General features: G+C 40.7%; 1 protein-coding gene and 1 long non-coding RNA gene across 12 annotated transcripts in view; one reads left to right on the forward strand and one right to left on the reverse strand.

The window, feature by feature from the left end:
- Positions 1–225: 225 nt before the first annotated feature.
- Positions 226–10608, reverse strand: LOC143419396 (uncharacterized). The gene is made up of 3 exons (XR_013099357.1): positions 10485–10608; positions 9550–9798; positions 226–4991 (listed from the first exon to the last, which is right to left on the reverse strand). It is a non-coding gene; the product is annotated as an uncharacterized LOC143419396 (long non-coding RNA).
- Positions 10532–14279, forward strand: part of LOC101463790 (pleckstrin homology domain-containing family A member 5) — a 90501-nt gene continuing 86753 nt past the window's right edge. For all 11 annotated transcript variants that reach the window (XM_004567730.6, XM_012923711.5, XM_004567731.5 and 8 more), the window contains exons 1-3: positions 10532–10683; positions 10807–10883; positions 13316–13373. In XM_004567730.6, the coding sequence (XP_004567787.1) occupies positions 10592–10683; positions 10807–10883; positions 13316–13373 (227 nt within the window). In that variant the 5' untranslated portion in view covers positions 10532–10591. The remainder of the gene's footprint in view (positions 10684–10806; positions 10884–13315; positions 13374–14279) is intronic.

The following is a 14279-nucleotide window of genomic DNA, read 5'->3' on the forward strand; positions in this document are numbered from 1 at the left end:
GGAATCAGGGCACTCATTTTGTGTACACTGTCAGCGAATAGTACTGTAGTCAGAAATGTAATTATTTCCATGGTTTCTGCTCTAAATCTGGGCAAGTTTGTGCTTTTTCTGTCATTTCCTAATAATTTATCCATTATGAAATGTGTATTATTTCCTTTGAAATTGCCCACAAAGAAGACAGATAATGGTTAAACGGGGTCAGACGAAGAAGAGAATCACACTCTGTCATTTCAAATAAATAATTTATTTGAGCAGTCTCACCGAGTAACAGCTGAGCAGTTCAGTTTCTATTTCTCTCATCACCAGAGGCCAGCTACAGTTGACATTACACATCATGAATCCAGGAGGAGCAACCTGTGGATAACTTAAACCAAAATTCTAAATGTTATGTTAAAGATTTTATTCAGAGTAAATACATATCTGTATATTTATGTAGATATTTCCCTTAGTGAAATGATTAGAAATCATTAGATGAATTTTCATCTATTCATTTGTATTTCTTCAGTATTTTATCCATTTATCAAATATGAGCTGTGGGGAGAGAGCAGATATGACGTGCAGCAAAGATCTGACTGATGGAGAATTACGCCTGAAACCCTCAAGGCTATTTGTGCTCACCTCTCATGTATTTTTTTTTTTGCCTGAAAGTGATTATTTCGACCACATGGTTGTACTCCACAAGCCAAATTGTTAACATCACTAGAAAATCTGCCTGTCTCTAAGCTCCATAAATGTTACATTGGCTTATTCTTCTTGATGTCAGGGACATGTCAAGGGAGTGGGATTGGGTCAAGAGGCACTACATTTATTTTAAATTTCTGATTAATATAATACAGCTACCAGTAAATTGTGCTACATTATTATAGATTGAGGTGCTCTGTAGTAAACAAATCATGTCAAATTATTACCAGCTTCAACATTAAAGTGAGAGATAAAACTAATTCATAATTAATCAGTGATAATAAAACTTCTTGTACTATGACAGTGGGAGGGGATAGGCTCCTGTCTCCTCCCTGACCCCCCTCACTGTATAATGAATACTTTTACTTTAGATGCTTTGAGTATATTTTGATGTTAATACTGACCCATGTAGAATTCTGAATCTAGGACTTTCACTTGTAACAACATATTTTTCTCTCTAGCATTCCTACTTTTACCTAATTAAAGCAAAACTGTTGTTTATCAATGCTGTTTTAATCTTAAGGCTCCAATGACATGTTTCATACAATACCATTTAGATTGGGGTCATGAACAACAACCTGTTTTAAGGGTATACCCACAAACGTGTCACATTTATAAAATATTGAAATACTGGAGAAAAGTCTGTGTAATGAAATCTCTCTTTCACAAGCAGTATGCTATATAATTGTCTAAACACAATTACTCGAGATGTCAAGGCACAGTGAATACATCACATATCTGCACAGAGTCAAAGACAGTGATAGCCAACACATGTCTGCAAAAGGAAATTCAAACGCATATTTCTTTATTGTCGCACTTAAGAATACTTTGAATTGTGCTTTTCAACACATTCAAATCTCAATATAGTGAGGATTTATTGGAAACTCAAAGGAGTTATGAAATATTGCACATAAAAATGTGCGACAGTAAATAGAAAAGGTGAAAAATTGGCCAGTGTTTAACATTCACTGCACAAAGTCACAGTGGGGGATTTTTCTGTGGTACCAAACCATCATCTTCCTATGCTCTGTAAAATCTCCTGTCATTGAGCTCTTTGATCTGTAAGCTATGGAGCATTTGCATGCTCTTGAGCTAGCTTTTTGTGGAGTTTCTGCTGTTTTATTACGACTTGGAAAAGTGTTGATTATCTTGCCACTGTTACTGCTATTCTAGCTAGTTTTCCCCTTCTTTTTCTCTAGATGTGAGATCCCAAAAAGGCTTTAAAAATAGGATATTGTCAAAGGTCATTGTGACTTTGCAATCCATCTATCTTTGTGACTGTCAGTTTAGAGGGGTTGCTTGCTCTTTATTTATTTGAGCTGTCTGCTGAGCGCAGCAGTTGTGGTGAATGTGATCCATTCGGCCAACAAAGCACTTATTAATTGTCTGTCTGCATCAAGAGAGTGAGAGCCACAGTGGGATGAGGTTAAAAGATGGACAGTAAAGAGGATAGGAGCGTAACTGTCCATGCAAGGTTTGTCACATCAAACCTGTAAAAGTTGATGGTTCACTGGGTGGATAATTGCAGCCTTCCATTGCATGAATATACAATTTCAGTGTAATTATGCCTGCATGTTTGTTTCCTTAACATTACAGGTATGCAAGTAAAATTTTCCCCTTTTGTATATGTGAATGGAGTATATCTGTAACACAACACCATGCCTACCCAGCTAGCATCCCTCATTCCCCTCTCCCTGCAGGAGGTCAGAAGTGTGACATCTCATCAGCTAGGCTGTATTTGAGATAAGTGAAGAATCAATAGCCATTGATCAGGGGAGCTGCGACATGAAACTCTTTTTCTTTCCCCGCCTGCTTTGCCTGAACGTTCTGGTACTGGAGACAGATGGCCCTTACCCAGTGTTGCTTAGCACACGGGACTTGTTTAGTGGCCCAGACACAACCTCTCCACAGCGCTCAGCTGCGTCCTAATGCCTCTCCAACAGACTGACAAATTTAGATTTTCATACAGACGCTCTCTTTGGCACTCTGATCTAATCTTACGATTTTGAAGAATCTTATGAAAAGCTATAAAAGCTGTTTGATATTTTGTGGGGAATGTCATTAAAAAGCTCTTTTGTATTTTCAACATCTTGTCCTTCGGGTGAGTGAGCGTAAACACCCCTTTACATCTCTGTGAGATGTGCAGGAAATGTTGACGTACTACCCTTATATTTACTGGACCTTGAAAAGGGAGGGAATGAGCTCAGATTTCCCACAACCCAACACTCCCACTCATCAGTTCAGAGTCAATTTACTGTCCCAGCTCTTTTACTGTTGCTGACACCGGCCATCTTGCCACATAGCTCAACTACGAGCACTTTGACAATGCCAGCTGTAACCGGGAGCCTTGCATTCAGCACTCCAAAGAGAGCATTAAAATCACTACACCTGAACAGGTGCAGAGCAGAAGGGTGACTCAGCAATCTGCCACATATGGAGAAATGAACTACGAGATATCTTGTGCACCAGGAAACAAAGGCAGACGAGACACTCAAAAAACTTTTAGATTTTAGGATATTCTTAAAACAATTTCATTAACTTGGTTTCTAAAAATAAAACCATGCATCTGTTTGGATAAAACTGTAGCTGCAAATGACAGTAAATGTAAATTCTTGCGTTTGACACATATAGAACAAATTAAAACATTGTGTAGGAGTTTCACCAGTGTCTTCAAATGCAGAATAACAGAAAACCCCTGTTTTTCTTTGGTTGTATGAGCACCCTGTAAACCTTATAAGGTCTCTACAGAGAGCCTATTTGTGGCAGAACATTAAATTCTTCTGCAGCCTATCAGCATAATATGATGTCTGCTATAAAGCTGTGTGACTTCTGACTGCATACTTCATCAATCATTGACAGATCCATCTGAGAAAGTTACTACAGAGTGTGGCATCATTATATAAACAAATAAATACAGCAGCGCAGCTCGCGCTCAGATCTCTCCCTGTATCAGTGGAGTCGGCGGGGTTGTGAAAAATCAAGCACCTCGGTGACAGTTACGACTTCGCTCAAGTAGATTTAAGTCAGTCGTTCTCTTTTTAAACTGTACAGTGAAGAGCGTGATTAAGCACGTAGAGGCATTCACGAGGAACTCTGCGGATGAAAGGAGTGACCATTTTTCTGTTGAAATCCAAGATTTTGCAACAACTTCCTGTGTCCGACTCGTAGGAGTAAAGAGTAAAAAAAACAAATGAAGAAATTCCCCTAAAAGGAAAAGAGATGCATTTGAATAACTTCTCATTTAAAACAAAATAGGGAACCAGATGAAGCCATTACAGTATTTTCATTATGAGGAAGCTTGTGTGACTATATCAGTTATTCCATGACCTTGAATTTTAAAAACTTCAGGCCAAAAATAGCCCCAGAGAAGAGCAGATGTTCATACATAAATATGTGCACTGTGATGTCAAAGACTAGGTCACATGTTTTCTTTCCTTTACAGAATATCTAATTGAGATTTTGGTTTTAACTTAAGTACTTTGGAGGGGTCAGAATTCAGTTGTACAGTTAGCACAGCCAAAAGACCCTGCGTTTGAATCTGTGGCCTTTCTGTGTGGAGTTTGCATGTTTTCCTCATGTCTGTGTGGGTTTTTTCAAGCACTGCAGCTTCCTCCCACAGTCCAAATAGTACGAATGGCTGTCTGTCACTCTGTGTTAGCCCTGCTTAGAAAACCTGGTATAAAAACATGTACAGGCTGTACATCACCTCTCGCCATATGACAGCTGGGAAAGGCTCCAGGTCTTCCCCGACTCTGAATTGGATAAGCGGAAGAAAATAGATGGATGGATGGAAGTACTATTGTGCTTTTGCAAAGCCAGTGGTCTGTTAGGCATAAGAGTCAGTTTAATTCATCATTAAAAACTACTTTTGTGCTCCCTTTTTTAAATACATGCTCTTTTTCTTCTTGGAAAAAGGATCTGTACTTTGGCGTGCAAATAACTAAGCGTTTCGTTTCATTAGTAAATATGAATTAATACAGATCCTCTCAAATCCTTGAATTGCACGGCATAATAACAACAAAAAAATAGAAAGCAAGTTTACAAAGTCCAGCATCAGTGTTGTCCTTGAGGAGTTCCTGCCTTCCGCCTTAAAGAGTTATTCCGAGCCTTGAGCCTTTCTCGCTGTCGCTCACATGACCCTGGCTGCCCCGAGAAGATGCTCATGACCTGTTTGTCACACTGCTCTGCTTTCCCATCAAACACAGGATATGTGTGCCATCAGGGAAGGACTGCATGCTGAGATTTCCTGAATGTTGCAAAGCCCAACAGATGTTGCGGTTGCAGTGTTGTACAGTACATGTCATCAGCTTCTGTGTTAAAAACAATAAATAAATAAATACAAATTCTCATCTGGCACGTCACCTTATTTAACGTGCATGCAGCGGAATGCTGCCTCTTCCATTCCCGCCACGCCAAGATAATCATGCCTTTGAAAGAGCACTTTTGTATTATACCAGCACTTGGCCTCAAGTAGTTCTCCACGAACTCCTCTATATCCTGCTACTTAAGCTATAAATGCACTGCAGGGTGAAGGCGCAGGCTTTGCACTCATGAAGATGAAACCAGGAGGTACTGCGTATCAGAATCTGTGATATCAGCACATGCGATGAGCTTTAACGAGCGCTGTGTGTTGGGGAATCGCACCCATGTCAGGTTATTTATGCATTACAGCAAAGTGGAGCTTGGATCCCTGATCAATGTTAAGTAGCCCTTCATCTTAATTAATAATCTGCTCCATTACTTAAATTACACAGCTGGGTTTTTTGAGTAATGACACCATCTGCAATCAATATAGAATCCGCTCCGGTTACGAGCGGATATACTTACAGTAGCCTTTTGTAGCACTTACCAAATGCAGATAGCAATTAATAAAGCAGTTTATGAAGCAGGGAGAGCCTCAGGGAGGCCGGCTAATTTCATTATCTAAACACAGAGGTCCTTGTCTAAACCAGTAAGGGGTAAGAGCGACATGTAGGTAAGAGTATGATGACTTTGTTGAATTAGATATTGAAAGACACATGAGTGTTGAGAGGTTGAGTTCTGGACCATCTTTCACAGATGAATGAAGTGTGCCTGGTTCCACCGTTAGTCTCGCTGCTTGGGGTTCCTAAAGCAAAATAGTAAAACATTTCTGTTTCACTTTACATAGCAAAAATAAAAACAGTACATCTGGGAAAAAACACAGATAACACCCTCCCTCTTCACAGTCGTTTACTTACAACCGAGTCAGGCCACTTGCAGCATCCTCTAATTACAAAATAGCATATCCACTCATTCATTCTTAATGACACATATCACTAGTGGAAGTAGGAGAGAAAAAAAATATTTGGACTGCACCCAAAAATCCGATAGATCCAGTGAAGTCGTCACTCTGGTGAACAGAGAGTCATTTGTGGGTTGGGTTTTTGTCAGGCTGTGACTAAGAGTGATTCAGGGAGGTGTGTTTAATGATTCAGAGTGGAGTTGTGAGAACTAAAACCGTCCAGCAGAGTCATTTTTCCACAAGCTCTCAAAGCCTAGCGACTCCTTCCAATCATCCATATTGGTACTTGTGCATTTGCGCGACTACAGCTGAATTAAGCATTAAACCATTTTTCCAGAGTTGCCAATTAACCTGGTCTGCTGACTTGACTGACCCTGATGGCTTTTTGGTTTGTGTGCTGAGCAAGCTAATGCGAAAAAAAAGTGCTGTGCTGAAAGTGTATGACAGCGTATTTACATCATCTGGGAATCATTTCCATCGGTGATTTGGTAAAAGAGTGCAGTGCAGCAGGAAGTTATTGTGGCATGTGTTGATTTTACACTCTACTTGTGGGTATTATTACTATTATATTACTCCCTTCAAGCTTCAGTAGGCAAAACAACAACAAAAAAGATAGTGACCATGTTGAAGTGCTGTGTTCAGGCTTAAAGATAGCTCTATCTACACAGCCTTGTGACTCCAACAAATGAGAGGTTTGCACAGATGCCGAGCGGTTCCAGTCTAAAGAGGAGGGTCCTCTTACCTAGCACAGACAGGCACGAGGCTACTGCCGAGCTGGCACCAGAACAAAGCCCTCAAACAGCTGCTTGATAATGTGCAACCATTAATTACATTCTGATGCCTCAAGTCTGGCCTGTGTCACTGAGCAGAGAACCCTCGCCTCGCTGAGCATGGAGCAATTATGTAAGAATATGTTGCGCAATGTTAACCAGACACAACGCCGCGTGTCTTTATGAAGATTCTTTATTGTACTTTTACCAGGTCTTCTTTACATTAATTAATGTTTTGTTAGTTGAACTGAATTTTCTGATACCTGCTTGCATTACGTTATTCAGCTGGAGACCTTTAATCTTCAAAATAAGCATATAAAGTAGGGTTGTCTTTACAGGAAGATGTTTCAGCAGAAGTTTCTGCTGAGTCAGTTGTGTGCTTGGATTGCATGTGACCAGAGGCTTGGGATCCCAGAGATGTCACTGCCTGACGAATGACTTAATGGCTGCAGATCTGTTTGGCTTGCTTCCCCATTCATTTTCATTTTCTGTAACTCAGTAGATGCTCCTAAGAAACATTTGCACAAAACACATATGCACGTCCTGCACAAATGCTACCTCTCCAAGTTCCAGCTCTCATCTGACTCCCACTTTGGCTAATGGTATTAGGCTCTTTGAGTGAGGACCATAAGTTATAGCTCAGTGGAGCATTGTTCACCCTGGCAACTGTGAATGGCAGTTGAGAAATGTCTGCCCCTGCCAAAAGAAGAATTACATGACCCACAGTGCTGGACTTTCAGCTATATCAATACTGTCAGTACTGGAACTAGAACAGCGGGGATACTGTCAAGTTCTTTATCAACCCTGTAACTTGAGATTATATGAAAAAATAAAATAGCTGAAGGTAAACCTCACTGAAACAAGTGCTGTGTGATATACAGGGAATAGTACTTTCATTTTCTGTAAGTTATGAATGGCATGACACAGGCCTATAGGCTCTCTAAACAGATCAAAAGATGACTGCTTGAAAACTGAGACGTGAAAGGCTCCACTTTCAGGCACTACTTCACTTTCAGATCTCACGGGTAAGCTAGCACATTTAAGCAGGTGTCAGGCTCTAATCTTATCATTTTCACTCTGATGGATCCTACACATAGATATGCTGGAAAAAGATCATGGATTGAAAGAGGGCAGGTGAGATCCGCATTTTCCAGCAAGTCCTTCACTTAAATCATTATGCTGGTTGTTTGCTCTTCTCTGTCTAAAAAGACTAATTAAAGAGTCTTTGAAACGTGATTGTTTCCAATGAAAGCATCGACTCTCAGCGTGCTTACTTTGATTTTCCTTGTAATTTGGTTAGGTTTAGGCACAAAAATACACTGTCAAAGTTGTTGATTACCTGTATTACTCACAGACCCCCTAGAAGATGGCTAACATTATAATGTAAGCATAGGTCATAATAACAGCTTGCCAAAATGACAGACAGTACCTGGTTGTTTTCTGGGGAAGACAGTCTCTTTTGTTTCCTTAAAAAATATATATATTTTGACTGTTTCAGAAAGAAAAGTTGGAATTTTTAAACTATATTTCAGAGATTGGGGGAGGACTTTTTCTAGATTGTGCATTTTAAAACACAGCTCATGTACTACTTCTCATATCAATATCAAGTTCATGAAAAGGGCAAATAAAGCGCAGCTTATTTTAATATTGTTATTTTCCCATCTTCTTTTAGACCACTGCCCCCTTACTTGGGAAGAAACAAGCAGTTCCTTTGTACGTCACATTACCAGAAAACTGTGTTACTCTGCCCCAGGTAAACAGAATACAAAGAGCTCAGTGTGTGACTTCTGACCAGGATTCAGTGTTTCACTGCTTCCTTGTCCTTTAAGAGTTCCTCTCCAAGTGGTTGACCTGGCAGTTGGCAGACATGTCCACCACCCATTACCACCACCACATGCTCAAAAACAGTGGCCTATCATGTGTGCAGAAAAACAATGCAACACAAAGCAACAACAGGCCTGGCAAAGTGGTGTTGGATAACATGTTTTTGTATTCTGTGAAAAGCTGATGCTGCAGTTTCGCTGCACAGTGACAAAAGGTGGAGGCCAAGAACCGAATGGTAGAGTTGAAACTGTGGGTGCGGTAGTAGACTGTGGATATTTTTCTCTGTATGTCCATCAGTCTGTGCCCCCCAAGCACATGAAGAAGGGAACTTTCCTATGACAATGGATGTTCCTCAGAAAACTCCAGACTGTCTGTGCATCATCTGGTTTGAGCTAATTTAATTGATCATTTGTTTTGGAATATGTACCACAAAAGCACAATACCATCTAACACTATAAGAGCCTCAAAGTGGTTCCTGCTATTAGCCGATGTGACTCGGGGGCACTATTTGAACATGAAGAGGAGAGAGGATTTGAGTTTTGATTAAAAATGTCTAAAGTGAAAAAAGGCTTTTGGAGGTCCAGCAGATCAATTTTGTCCTGGGGCGCTAGTGGCAGGTTTATCTTCTCCCCCCCCCCCCCTTATGCCATGGGCACAGGTTTTGTTTGAGCACTGGGGGGTGAGTGTGGATTAAGCAGAAGGTCTCGAGGTCTTCCCCAAGGAATTACTGACACTTATTTTCCTTCTGGTGAATTTTAGACCTCTTCTGCCCCCGTTTCTGATAGAAATGTCTTTTTTTATATAGAAGAAAAATTTTTAAAATCAATTCAACATGCCTGGAAGTTATGTTATTATTGGTGGGAACAAATGTGTGAGATGGGCGCCTGCATTCACCACTGACATCTGTACTATGATGTAGCAACCAGATCCCACAGACGAGACATAGAAGGAAAAAAAACATATAAAGAATGTGAAGAGTGTAAGGGTGCAAAACAGAAAATATACACTCACCAAACACTTTGTTAGGTACACCTTGCTAGTACTGGGTTGGACTCCATTTTGCCTTCTATGTCTAGAAATCTATGTCAAGTCTTCTTGACATAGATTCAACAAGGTGCTGGAAACACTGCTCAGAGATTTTGGTCCATATCGATATGATAGCATCACTCAGTTGCTGCAGATTTGTTGGCTGTGCATCCATGATGCACATCTCTTCCATCACATCCCAAAGCTGCTCTACTGGATTGAGATCTGCTGACTCTGGAGACCAATGTAGTATACTGAATACATTTTCATGTTAAAAAAAAACAAATCAAAAAACAGTTTGATATGATTTGAGCGTGACTACCTGTACTAAGAAAATATCTAATCCTACACCGTTACAGCAACTAATTTAGTTACAACCCTCTCATTTTAAAGCAGTGTCCTCTCACTTCATTGTGAGAGGAGACATTGTGAGAGACATTGTTGCGCAGAGTACATGTTTTTACACTATCTGTAAACACCAGAGATGGATCTTCGGGGAAAATCCCACCCAACCACAGACGATCAGGAGTTTCTGAAATACCCAGACCAGCCCATATGGCACCAACAACCATACCACTTAAAAAGTGGCTGCTGGGAAACCGATGTTCAGTTTTCAACTTCAGCAGGTCGCCCTGACTATGTCTACATGCCTAAATGCACCGAGTTGCTGTCATGTGAGTTTGCTGATTGGACATGTGGTTTAATATCCTGGCTGTATATTTAAGTCGTAGAGAATCATAAAGAACCATAAATCCAAAAGGACTTTTTTGACTAAAGCCATGTACACAGCGATGCAAAAACTTACCTAAAAGTAAAATAACTCTTTTATTGTGTCAGTCAAGAAATAAAATACATTTTGGGTTAAAAAAAACCCTCGGCTGTCCAGCCATTATTCTCCCATACAAATGAATGGACTTTACCTGTCTGCTCTACACCCTGCTCTCAGCCACCCGCCGTTGCCAAGGTTTCCGTGTACGCGCTGCCTGGGAGAGCGGAGCCGCGCGATTGTCATACAGTACTGCCAGACATGGCGGCGGAGCTACAACCCGAGTGGATTTCTTGTCTCCCGTCTTCCTGGAGTTATGGTGTTACTCGGGATGGACGTGTCTTCTTCGTTAAGTAAATATCCCTTCCAAAGGCAAACGCTTTTCAAGTCATTCTGCTCGTTTCTATTTCGAACAAAGTCACCGCTGGATTTGAACGCATATCTCGCTCTTTCTCTCTGTCTCTCCTTCTCAACAGCGAAGAAGCCAAGAGTACAACCTGGCTGCATCCAGTAAGTGGTGAGGCAGTTATAACCGGGCACAGGAAAACTCCAGGTAAAGATGTCACTGTCAAGTTTTTCTCTTATCTTGAACGCCTTTCGTGTTCGCCCCGGCAGTGTGTTGTTGTTGTGTTACCCAAAAGCGAACACTTCCCACGCTGTGCGTGTGTGTGAGAGAGAGAGGCTGTGATATCCACGCCGTGTTTCTTAACACACGAGTGGGTTTTTGTCGCTCGTGCTGTGAAAATTGAGCCCTCTCGTGCCCACCTCTGCCCAGCTAGTGCCACTTCCTTCGCTGCTGCCTCTCCCCAGGGTGGTCAGTCAGTGGAGTTGAAGAGTGGACACTAGCCAATATCGCCCGAGAACTAGTGAAGAGGTGACCTTTAGCCTAATAGCAACTAAAGCACGTAAACAAATGTAGGAAGTCGTTTTTTTGTTTTTGTTTTGGCTTTGAATAACCCAACGCATTATGTTGACCGTGCAGGGGAGTAAGATTAGTGCATTTAAGTGTTTTGACACAGGACCCTACTTAACAGTAAGCTCCTGTGTGACAGGTAAGCAGGAAAACTGTAGCAGATTGAAGTATAGCTCTGCTGAATTTCATCATTAATTTTTTTTGCAGTGAGCTTATACACACACACACACACACACACACACACACACACATATATATATATATATATATATATATATATATATATATCCTACAAAAAGCTTGACTTATCTTAGAGACATGGTACAATTAGCTGCTCAGTGCGCTTTTCTGGTGAGATTATGATGCAACTATATACAGCAGCAGCAAGCTCTTCTTTAACTTCAAGCACCCCCTCTCCTGTTAAGAGTGTCTGCTTCATCTGAATATGGCTGCAACCAATGAGTTGTTTTTTTTTTAATAATGTGTGAGTTCATACATTTTCTTTTCTTTAAAAAATTGTATTCTATTAGTATCAAAAATTGAAAAATGTCCATCAGTATTTCACCACAGAGCTGAAGCCCAGAAGGCAGGCAGCTATTCTAAAAAAAATAATTACTAATATCATGATATAGCTCTGTTCTTTTCAGTTGCAATGATATGCTTTTATTAGCGTTGTGTAATAGTAAATGAGATATTTTTTTGTGGTTTCCGGGGGCAAAACCACAAAATTTGAATGTATTCTCAGTCAGTTTATTGACCAGATGACTGAACTGATTTATCAAGAAACTAAGTGACAAATTGAGCACAGGCGGAATAATTAGTTCCAACCCTAAAGGTGATGCATAAAGCTGGCAGAGGCAGCATATTTTTGGTGTCACTCACTAATTCATGTGAATGAAGAGGGGAGTAAACTCGCACTTTTTCTGGGCTCTCGTTCAGGGCACTAGAAAATCTAGCTTGTAATGAAGTACTTGGGCAAAAAGTAAAGTTTGTGCAGAAAATATGCAGTAGTGCGATGGGTTAAGTAGAGGACTTTTACAAAGCAGAGCAGTTTTTGAATCCCATGTGAAGCTCAGCTTTGAGTGAGTTTTAGCTTTTGTGAAGCACGAGCAGATGCCTGCATTTGTCTGATGGGAGGGTGTTAGGAGGAGAGCTGCCAATTTTCATATTCTAATTTCATAGCAGTTTTATTTATTTATTCTTTGCCTCCTATTGCTTTTTTTCAAAACATATTTTTCAAATTTTTAAACATTTCTCCTTTTTAACAAACTGGAACTTTCGAAATTTGCTTGAAAATTCGAGAAACTCTAAATTTTCAAGGTGGTTGCCTAGTTTTGGGTAAGTGGGTCTTTCATGTCTGGCCAAAACACCTTTAACTTTCTGGGACAAACACTCATACATACATGCATGCTGGAGGTGTTGTGTAGCATCAGCTTCTACTACACTGGCTGCAGGTGGATTGCTGAGCGGGGCTTCATGGACTAGACTTGTTCTGGTGCTCACTCATGGAGCTTTAACCTCCTAGGACCTGGCATCTACATATGTGGACATCACATTTTGTGTTATTTAGACCAAAATACTCAATTTTACTCTGCAAGGGCCTGATATCCACTTAGGAGGACATTATACTGCCACTGTTCTATCGAAATTTTAAACGAATATCCTCATATGTGGCTCTCATTTTTCTTAGAAACAAAAATAAGGTTAAAAAAAATCTGGTAATTCTTTGTTTTTTACATTCATCGAGTGCCAATATGCCCAAATATCAAAGAGAAATTAAAAATGCATGCTTTGGAAGAGTTCGGGTCTTAAGAGGTTAAAGACCATTCACGAGAAGTATTTGCAGTCTGGCAGCACAAGTCGTCCCATCAGGAAATGTCTTTTTCATGGTGGTGTGTGCTCGGTCTGCATCTTTATGAATGTCAGGACCCAAGAGGCCCAACAGAACCCCAACAGAACATAGCATCGTAATGACATGATCGATGTTATTTGCTTCACCTCTCAGTGATTTTTAATGTGGCTGATGGCTGCATGATTGTTCACATATTTGTCCACCTTTCCTTCTTTCACAGACTTACCCACCGGATGGGAGGAGGGATATACGTTTGAGGGAGCACGGTGCTTTATCAAGTGAGTTTCCTGCCTATTTTACCGCATGACACGCACACCCATCGCAACCTTAGGACCTCTGCATACAAACATGTCATCTAAATTCAAAACACTTCCCCGTTGCGCGCCACCGTGGTACCTCGATTACAAGCATAAATTAATTTATTTCCACTTAAGTCACCTCAGAGGAATGAAACGCTCCTCTCAATAGTCTGCAGCTCCTGAAAACACGCCTTGTGGTGGATGTGTCAATATAAAGAGGTTGTAAATTTGGAACCTTTACTCCCTTTTTGTGTGGCCTATCCCAAAAGTTAATGATTACACAGCTACATTGTGCAAATAACAGGCAGACATGGACACAGTGTGCTTGCTTTCCTCTTGCAAGCTGTTTGTATTTATTCAGACTAGGGCTGCCACGATTTGTCGACTAGTCACGATTACGTCGACTATCAAAATCGTCGACGACTGATTTAATAGTCGACGCGTCGTTTGAAGCTTTGTAAGATCCCAAAAGACCCAGGAATAAGTAGCAGGATTTAAGAGTGTAATAACGGACTGAAACAGAAGATGGCAGCACTGCATGTACAAGGATGCCAGCTGCCGTTAAACCCCGAAGAAGAAGAAGAAGAAGAAGAAGAAGAAGCAGCTTTGTCCCAGAATTCATAGCGCGGCCCAGCTTAGTTTCCAACAATGGCGGTAGCTAGTTAGTTTTAATATTACTCTTATTATTCTTTCTGGGTCACAAAATAAACGTTTAACATATTTTCAGGCGAGAATGTAGCTGTGTAAACCTCAAATATCGGCTCAGTTTATCAGGACACCACATATTTTCAAAAGCGCTCCGACGTTTTCGGAGACATCTGTTACCCACTAGCTCGATAGCTAGCCGGGGGCTAGGTCACTAGCGCTGTGAGAACACCGGACTCC

Source organism: Maylandia zebra, linkage group LG7 (genome assembly GCF_041146795.1).
Source record: "Maylandia zebra isolate NMK-2024a linkage group LG7, Mzebra_GT3a, whole genome shotgun sequence".
In the NCBI taxonomy this organism is placed as follows: Eukaryota; Metazoa; Chordata; class Actinopteri; order Cichliformes; family Cichlidae; genus Maylandia; species Maylandia zebra.